Source organism: Myotis brandtii, unplaced genomic scaffold (genome assembly GCF_000412655.1).
Source record: "Myotis brandtii unplaced genomic scaffold, ASM41265v1 scaffold1041, whole genome shotgun sequence".
Taxonomy (NCBI): domain Eukaryota; kingdom Metazoa; phylum Chordata; class Mammalia; order Chiroptera; family Vespertilionidae; genus Myotis; species Myotis brandtii.
In genome coordinates, this window is record NW_005353503.1 from 181775 (window position 1) to 191306 (window position 9532).

Sequence of the window (9532 nt, forward strand, 5' to 3'; positions counted from 1 at the left end):
CCCCCACCCAGCCTCCTCTTCCTGCTGCCCCAGCCACGGCAGCTGTGGCCCCTCCTTCCTCCGTGCCATTCCTGTTGTCACCAGCAGCTCTGGGTGTGTGGGGAGGTCTCCCACGTGTATCTCTACACTCCAGCGGGTGGGCGAGAGGAGCGGAGAAGAGAAACGCTGAGCCTTGGTGACAGAAATGACATTTTGACTTGAAAACTGCCAGAGAAGAAATGGCACAGGCTGTGTGGGCACGGGTGGGGCCCAGGCACCTTCCTGAGAGGCCTTTCCAGCAGGGAGGTCGCTGGGACGGATGCTGGGAAGTCTCGGGGGGCCCGCCCCTGGCCCAGCTCCACTGGCTCTCGGCTGCTTCCCCCCTCTGCCCCGGCCGGCCGGGCAGGCTTCCAGGATGGGGCCAGCGGGCGTGTGTGGGGAGTGGGCAGGGACGCTGCTTTGGGGCCCAGATGGGATAAGCCAATTCTGCATTTCTAGTTGCAAAGCAAGCTCATGGATTCAGAGCTGAAAGGGTCTTAGAGATCATCTCAGCCAGAGCTTTCATCCTCTGGCTTGAAATGCCAGCAAAAGCGATGGAAATTCTCCTCTAGGAAATACATTTATTCATTCACTCATTCCAGAAAATACTTGGTGAACATTTACTACGTGCCAGGCGCTGTTTGGGGGCACCAGAGACGTACCAGTGGTCAAAGAAGACAAACCCCTTGCTCTTACCGAGCGTACAGTTCAGTGACAGACCATAAAATGAATAAGCAGAAAATCAGACTGTCGAATGTCAAATGGTGACGGGTGGGATGGAAGACAGCGTGGCCGGGGCCTGGGATGGCAGGGCCAGGGGCCAGGGGCCAGGGGGTGGAAATTTCAGATACGGTGCTCATGGCAGGTACTCGTGTCAAGGAGGTGGCATTTGAGTAAAGACCTGAAGGGAGTGAGGAGGTGAGCCATGAACATGGAATTTGGGGTTTGGGGGGGTAGGGGGCAGGAAAGCAGCAAGCATGCGAAGCCCAGACCCCGCTTCACTGACAGTTTCCGGGTTCGCAGGCCCCTAAAGCCCATGCCCAGATCCTTCCGTAGGTCTCAGTTGAAGAACGTCTGATAGTGGCCAAGTCCCTGGAAACAGAGGCCCAGAGAGGAAAGGTCATGCTCAAGGTCACACAGAGAGCAGGGCCAGAGCCCGCATCCCCCAGTAACCCTCTCTGCGGCATCACCAGGAAATGGCCGTCCAGTTTCTACCTGGATGCCGCTGGTGACGGTCAGCTCATCCCTTCACAAAGCCACGGTCCTTACTGGCTGGCAACTGTAGAGCTTAACCAGCTGGTCCCTCAGTTGACCTGGATTCTGCCTTCCTTGGGTCAGGGTCTGACACCTTCCCTCTCTTCTTTGCCAGGTTCACCATCTGCCACAAGACCGAGGTCATGAAGAACACCCTAAACCCAGTGTGGCAAACTTTCTCCATTCCTGTGAGAGCCCTCTGCAACGGGGACTATGATCGGTGAGCTAGGAAAATGTCCCTCCCCGTCCCGGGTGTGGGAGGCCTGGTTCCCGCGGATGGGGGTGGTCCCTCTATGTGAGCAGAGACCCCCGGAGCTGTGCACAGATGGCCCTGCACAGGGAGGGACTCCTGAGCCGCGCCACCTGCCACTCCCCTCCCTGGGGCAGTGTCTTCATCTCCTCACAGTCTTCCCTGCACCCCGAGTCTTTCCTCCTGTCAGGGGTCCCCACTGGTGCCTGGGATTCCAGGGAAGCCCGATGGGTGTTGGGGTGACCTGGCCTGGAGCTCCCCTGTTTTTCATTGTTCCCACTAGAGGGGCAGATGGGGGCCAGACAGGGCTCAAGATACACAGAGGAGGCCTGGTCCCCCCGGCCCCAGCTCTTGGCAGGTGGATTCTGGGGAGTCAGGACCCCAAGATACTCTCTGCCAGCCAAGTTGCTGTAAGTGGGGGTGAGGGACGGGACACAGCGCTCATGGCACTTCCTGATGCAACACAGCCTACTGCTATCACACGTTAGCTATCACCATCACCACCATCATCATCATCATCACCATCCTCCCATGTGTGCAGATTGTTGAGCGTGGATACACCTGGTTTCTAATGGGCTCTGTGACTCAAATGGACCGTCAATCTGGGCAAACTTTGACCTTTCTTTCTTTCTTCTTCTTCTTTCTTAAACTTTGACTTTTTTGAGCCTCAGTTTCCTTATCTGTAAAATGGGTATTTAAACGTGTACTTACCTTACAGGGCTGCTTTGAGGCTCACGTGACACAGCCTACACAGAAAGGCTTTGGTGTGTGTCAGATACCAAATTCATTCAGCATTCAGTCCTCAAGTGTTTATTGACTCCCCACCAGGTGCCGGGCCCTGCACTAGAGGCTGGGAAGTCAGCAGGGAACAAACACACAGCCTTCACCCTTCAGCCAGGCTCGTGGAGTTTACATCTCGTGGGGGCGGCAGACATTATCCAATAATCACACAAAGAAACCTGTAATTGCACACTGTGCTAAGTGCCGGGAGCTGCGGTGGTGCTGGTCTGTGTGGAGGTCATGCGAACCCAGCCTGGTTCCATGGTGATGGCTGGCGCTGGTGGCGAGCTGGCAGGGGTTCACGGGCCTGGGCCCCTGCCGGCCACTCGGACAGGAACACGGGGGTCCTGGCTGGTGGCATTCGCGTGGGCTCGCTGGGACCCTGCTCACGGTGGCTACTGACTGGCTATGTGTGGTGGGTGAGAGGGGCCTCCAGGAACCCCGTCTCCTTCCAGGTTAGGCTGCTGATCCGGGAGGTGAGGTGGCACCTTTTCCTGCTTCTTGGTTGGGACAGAAAAGCTACCATCTGTTTCACAGGTGGTCATGACCACCTACTCTGTGCTCATCATGCCTCCAGCTGTGCGGCATTCAAGGGGATGTAGCCTCATCTCCATCTTCAGGGAGCTTAGAGTCTGACCACAGGGAGCTCAGATGTGCACACGAGTGTATCAGTCAATGAAGTAATTGTGCAAAATGAGACCGGAGACAAAGTAGGCCTTCGAGCCACACAAATCCGTTAAGTGTCTGGGCAGGTCCTGGGCTCCTGGAATGGGAGGATGGGAGAGGACAGTGGTTGGAGCATGGGGTCTACAAGAGGCTCAGAGAAGGTGCAAGATCGTGTTGGGGGGCGGGCGGTGGTAGGGAAAGAATGGTTGGGATGGAGAGAGATGGAGGGGAAGTGAAGGGAAATTCAAGGTTGGAGACTGGGAGAGCATGCCAATTCAAGTCTCATGGGGCAGAAGGAATTAGGGTCTTTAGCCCACTGCCCAGAGGTTTTGGGGATCCCGCTGACTCCCCACAACTTCTGCATTCCTAGGAAGGGACTCAGAACCCAGCTTGGTGGGATGGTGAGGAGGGCAGTGAGGCTCAGCGGCTTGGGCGCTCCATCCAGCCATTGGAGGAGTTGAGGGTGCGGGGGGATGGGGCGGTGCTGGTCACGGGGAAACCCAGGCAGGCTCCCATCTGCCTCCCTGACTGAGCCCCAGACTCTGCCCCCAGGGTGGCGGGCAGCTGGGGCCCTGCTCCACAGCCGGGAATAGATCAACCAAGACATGATTGACAGCAGTATTAATGGAGGGGCCAGGCATGTCACACTGCTGGGCGAAAGTGAGCAGGCTGCTGGGCCGAGCCCTAGGGTAACCCATGTACCAACAGCCACTGGGGCACCAGGTGTCTGGGAGGCCCTCTCAGGGCGGGGAACCTCTTTAAAGCCTCACAGACGCATTCGGGCGAATCCAGCAGCTGCGTCTCCCGTGCCAGCCAGGCACAGAGCACCGTGCTGGGGGCCATGGGCGCCCTGAGCTGCCAGACCCACGCCTCCCTCTCAGGTTGCTCCCAGGCCAGGGCAGGAGACAGACAGGTAATAATAATAACAGCAAAGGCCCCTATAGCACTTACGTTGGTGATTTGTGTATGTGAGTTAATTTCATCCTCTGCAAAAGGGATTAACACTATCCCCACTTTACAGGTAAGGAAACTGAGGCTGCCTCTCGATCTGTGTTCTTAACCACACACGGTGGTGCCAAACGGGTGTGAGTGTGTTTGGAGGGGCTCTGTGGGAGCCGTGCTGAGGGCGCGGGGCAGTCTGCGCTGGGCCTGGAGGGGGAAGAAGACACCCATCTGGGGAAGGGACCCAAAGAGGCGGGAGGCATTGGGGTTTGGAGCTGGGGGAGACGCCGGTGTCACGGACAGGCGGGAAGTGTGGCAGGGAGCAGAGTCGTGGCTGCTGGACAGCACGGAGGTGCTCTGCTGAGGAGAGGGGACCGAGGTCTGGGAGACCCTGGAGGGGCTGGCCGGGCTCAGTGCTCAAGGCCCTGGGGCAGGGCCCCCGCAGGTCAGGAGCAGGAGAAAGAGGACATGGTCAGAGGCACAGGAGGCGACCAGGAGGAGGGCGGCCGTGGCCAGGGAGCTGAGAGGGGGTTCAGACAGAAGTGCCAGCTACTGTGGTGAGAAGAGCGCCCGGAGGGTGAGGACCAAGGGTCCTGGAGAAGGGCTGTTCCTGGGAATGATGGGGGTGGGGAGACAGTTACTATTGTTGTGATTACGGAGTCTTTAGGGCATGGACCAGATTGTGTCCTGATTGGTTGCAATACATTATCTGATTTGTGAGTTAGATTTCACAGTAACCCCGGAAGGTAGGTGCTGTGACCCCCGTTTCACAGACGGGGAGGGGAGGACCGGAGATTATGGAACTTGCAGGGCACGGAGAAGGGACAGTTCTCCTTCCAGAGCTACCTCTGGGCTGGCCCTGCGGTTTGGCTGCTTGTCTCCAGTCCACACGAGGCCGAACTCAAGTGCCCCAGCCGAGCAGGAGGGCCGTGGCAGAGGCCGTGGCAGGAGGGTCAGGGCCTGTCCAGCCTCCAGCGGGTGAAGTGGGTGATGACAGGAGGCACTTCCCTGCCACCCGGAGCCCCTCCTCTCTCCTAGAACATTCTGTGACTTGAGCGTTTGTCCTCATTAAACCAGACTCCCCTGGTTGGCTGCTGTCATTCACTCACACCTGGATTTGAATGAGTGATTTTACGAGGGTGCAGAGGGGGTGGTGGGGCGCTCACATCTCGGGAGCGTCACACTCTGTCTGCCCCCGAAGAACCAGCTGCTTCTCCTTTGAGCCCACCACCCGCTGAGCGCTGGGAGGGGCCAGGCCAGCCGGGTGACCTCCGTTAGGAGTGTGTCATCCCGCTCCCCCCCACACACACACACCTGCAGAGGCTGACCTCAGACAGAGGCACCCTGCCACCCCCCCCCCATCTGGTCTCGCTGCCTGCCCCAGTGGGCACCCCCACTCCTCGTCTGCCCTGGAGCCTCTCTGATTGTCAGTTTAGGGCAAACCCCTCGGGGCCTGTCAGCCCGGGGCCTTGTAAGCAGCAGCAGGATGTACATCCTGGAGCCGGGAGAGGCTCATTAGGAGGCAGGTCTGTGCGGCTCCTGGGAGACTATAGATAGAGCTGCTGGGTGAGCTGGGGGAGGCGTCTCTGCCGTGTCCCTCACCCTCTGTCCTGCCAAGGCTCACGCATGCCCAGCTCTGTCCAGCCCCAGGCGTCCCGGGACCCACAGGCACTGGCTCCCGCGCGGGCCTGGCACTGGCTGCTGACCGGCTGCCTGCCGCGGGGAAAGCCGCTCACTCGGGCCTCCCCTGTGGTTCAGAGGAGGGAGGGCCACCTCACCAGGGGATAGAAGTTCTCAGAGGGCAGGTATGGCATTTAGTCAGACCACGCATATCCCCTCGTATGTGCGAGGCGCTGGTCCCGGGGCTGAGGGTGCAGCAGCGAACCTGGCCGGGTGGAGCTGGCAGCTTCATGTGAATGGGAGCTGTTTGGGAGACAGGAGCTTGGGGAAAAGGCTGGGGGTTGCAGAACCACAGGTGTTCGGTGCTGCCGCGAGGAGGACGTAGCTGACTTCTCACAGCAACCCCCAGTGGCTGCGACGATACCATTTCACAGAGGCGTAAACAGAGTCTGCGAGGCTAAGCCAGTTGGGCAGGGCCACCCAGCTCTTGGCTGGAGAGCTGGGGTTGCCACCAGAGCTGCAGTCCTCCCTGCCCACCTGCTCCAGCTCTCAGACCAGGGCTCCGTGTCTGGAGCCCTTTTTGCTAAATCAGATGTTCGTGTGTGGGCAGCAGAGGCCCATTTCCCTGTCCCACACCCACATCTCTGGGGTGCTGTCCCCAGAAGTCACAGTTGGTCCGACACGAGCCTTTGCTGGACCTGAGCTACGGGGTTGGGAGCCAAGGCTGCAGCCCTCAGGGGGCATGTGGGGTGACTTGGGAGGCCCAGCCAGGGCTGGACAGCGACAGAGCTGTCAGCAGAGTAGTCACAGCTGTGTCCGGCTTGTGCCTGCCTTCCCTGTCCCTGGGCAGCGTTTCTCTCACCTCCTTCTCCCCCTCGCCTGGAGTTTGCAGCCTCCCAGATAATCGGACCCTGGGCGCCGTCCCTGGAGCCTCGATTGCAGATTGCACAGGAATCTCACACTCAGTGTCTCCACCTCAGCTGCAAGTTCAAATCCCCAGAGGAGCTTTAAGCAAGTCCCCTGCCAGGTGCACCCAGACCCTTTGATTCTGATTCTCAGGGGGTGGGTGGGGGGCATGGGCATCTGAGGCATCAGCATGGAGTTGCTAAAGCTCTCGGGCACCCAATGTGCAATCCAGATTGAAACCAGGGAGGTCAGGGGCTCTGGCTGAACAGCAGCATCAGCCAGAGGACTGCTCAAGCTCCCCATGCCTGAGTCCTATCTAGGCTAATTCAGTCAGGCCCGCTGGCCCTGCGATTATTAAAAAATCTCCCCAGTGATATGTGGGTGTCCAAGCTGTGGCCGTGACCGGGGTCCTCCTACAGCCTCTGAGCACGTGGCTGTCACTGCTCCCTCACTTGAGAGGCTGGTGTTAGTGATCCGAGGAGAGGCACTCTTTCCTGGGGTCCCTGAGGCCCCCCGCTGCCCCCCGCAGAGCTGGAGGGCTCTAGGGAAGGACTGGGAAACTGTGGAGGGTGTAACCAGGAGGCTCAGACCCTCCGGTGCCCTGCCCGGAGCTGCCGAGAATGGGGCCTGGGGTCTGTGTGTCTGAAAAGCTCCTGGTGACCTATCAGGCGGGCAGGCGTGGGTGCCACTAAGCTCACTTCCAGCCTTGTCATCCCAGGAACCAGAAGGTGCAGGTCAGGTACCCAGGTTTGGGTGTCCCTGATCTAAGTACATTTCATATGAAAATGACTTGCATATGGCCGAATGCTCCAGGGGAGAGAAGGGGCATTTTTATAGCGCCCACTGCGTGCCAGGCAGGTTTCCAACGTGTCTTTGCAGCTATTCTGTGAGAACATGACTATCCCTACTTTAACGCGCTGGCTCGTGGCTCACAGAGGTTGAGTGACAGCCCCGGGCCCCCCAGCTAGCAGCCTACACCCCAGTCCACACCCCAGCCTCTTCCCACTCTTTCCCGTTCACCCGCCCACCTCCCGGGGCTTGGTTTATTTTCTTTCCACAATAATTCACTTCAGAGAGACATTGTTTTTGCTTCTCACAAGAATTTACAGGGTTCCTTTAAATGGTGGGCTTCTGTGCCCCCCGCCCTCATTTTGCATCTTAGTAACAGAAACCCAATAGATGCACAACCTACGGGCATTCCTTCATTCCAGCGCAGTGTCTGCCCCAGCTGGGGATCCGCAGCCTGCCCCGTCCACACCCACGGAGGCTCATCCGAAGGCACACAGCGCCTCCTTCTGGGCTTGCGGAGCCCCGAGGCAGAGTCCTCAGAGACCCCAGGAGACAGGCCACAGCCCTGGGTGGCGAGATGATGAGATGCTAATGGAAAGCAGGCCCCGGGCGGGCAGCCGCCTCTGCGTGCCCCACTTAGAACTGAAGGCTGGAGACCTCCCCAGACCCTGACCCTGCAGTGGGACCCCAGCGGCTCCCCACTCCCTGGGCATCCCTGGAGGACCACTGGCACCAAGGGTTAACCTGCAGCCTTCCACCTCCCTCCTCTGCCTCTGGTCCGCTAACCTGTTGCCATGGAAACAGGCTAAAAATAAAATGGGCTTCCAGAGCCCAGCCCCATGCACAGGAGTCAAAACAAACTAATTAAAGCAGCCGGGCGAAAATGTGAAGATAATTACACCCTCACTCAGGAGCCAGTCGTGGCATGGAACCCCTCAGCAGGCCATCCGGAGGCTGGCCCTGGGCCCCTCCCTGGCACGCAGGCTGCCTCCCACCACTCAGCCCCCACGGCCCCGAGCCCTGCGGCAGGAGAGCTCACCCTGCTTAGGCCTGAGATCGGGGAGCAGCACACCCCCACTACGACGGCCCCGCCCCTCATACATTCATTGTGCGGTTTCGTGCTGGGACTTGTGCCCAGTCTGGGGTGGGCACGCAGAAGGCAGGGTGAACTGAAGTCTGAGATGTTTTTCCATATCCTCCCTGCACAGCTCTAGGGCTGCCTCTGTCCCTAAGACTTTTGCTAAAAGGCCTCAAGATAGTTCCTTTGTGTCTTGGGCTGCTGCCTCTCACTGAAGGCCCAGAGTGTGAGAAGGGCCCTGTTTTCTGGTCGATGTCCCCCTATCCTCTCTGGCCCGGGAGCATGAGAAGGGCCCCGTCTTCTGGTGGATGTCCCCCCATCCTCCCTGGCCCGGGAGCATGAGAAGGGCCCCGTCTTCTGGTGGATGTCCCAGCATCCTCTCTGGCTCGGGAGTATGAGAAGGGCCCCGTCTTCTGGTGGATGTCCCCCCATCCTCCCTGGCCCGGGAGCATGAGAAGGGCCCCGTCTTCTGGTGGATGTCCCAGCATCCTCTCTGGCCCAGAGTGTGAGAAGGGCCCTGTTTTCTGGTGGATGTCCCAGCATCCTCCCTGGCCCGGAGTGTGAGAAGGGCCCCGTCTTCTGGTGGATGTCCCAGCATCCTCTCTGGCCCAGAGTGTGAGAAGGGCCCTGTTTTCTGGTGGATGTCCCAGCATCCTCCCTGGCCCGGAGTGTGAGAAGGGCCCCGTCTTCTGGTGGATGTCCCCCCATCCTCCCTGGCCCGGGAGCATGAGAAGGGCCCCGTCTTCTGGTGGATGTCCCAGCATCCTCTCTGGCCCAGAGTGTGAGAAGGGCCCTGTTTTCTGGTGGATGTCCCCCCATCCTCCCTGGCCCGGGAGCATGAGAAGGGCCCCGTCCTCAGGTGACGTGGATGTTGGGTCAAGCCCATCCCACCACGGACCCTTTGTCCCACAGGACCATCAAGGTGGAGGTGTACGACTGGGATCGAGATGGCAGGTAAGCAGGCCGAAGGGCACAGGGGGACAAGGATGGGGCCGCCACAGGGAGGATGGGCCCCGCCCGCACATGGGACCGAGGCCTGGGTTTTCCTGAGGGCCATCCCCTGCCCCGTGACGGTCCCGGCCTGGCTCCCCGGGCACCGGAGGACCTCGGTCCCGCAGGGCACGGTGCAAAGGACATGAGAGGCCTCTTTTCCTCAGACAGCTGCCGGCAGGTGCCTAACACCTCCCCCAGCGGGGAGGCCTTGGGGTTTCTGAAACGTGCCTGTTGTG

General features: G+C 59.6%; 1 protein-coding gene across 1 annotated transcript in view; it reads left to right on the top strand.

Moving 5' to 3' along the window:
* The window catches only part of LOC102241779 (copine-5-like), a 12902-nt gene extending 3612 nt beyond the window's left edge, over positions 1 to 9290 (top strand). Inside the window, exons 2-3 of the mRNA XM_005856723.2 lie at positions 1388 to 1492; positions 9216 to 9290. Coding sequence (XP_005856785.1) covers positions 1388 to 1492; positions 9216 to 9261 — 151 coding nt within the window. The 3' untranslated portion in view covers positions 9262 to 9290. The remainder of the gene's footprint in view (positions 1 to 1387; positions 1493 to 9215) is intronic.
* Positions 9291 to 9532: the final 242 nt, after the last annotated feature.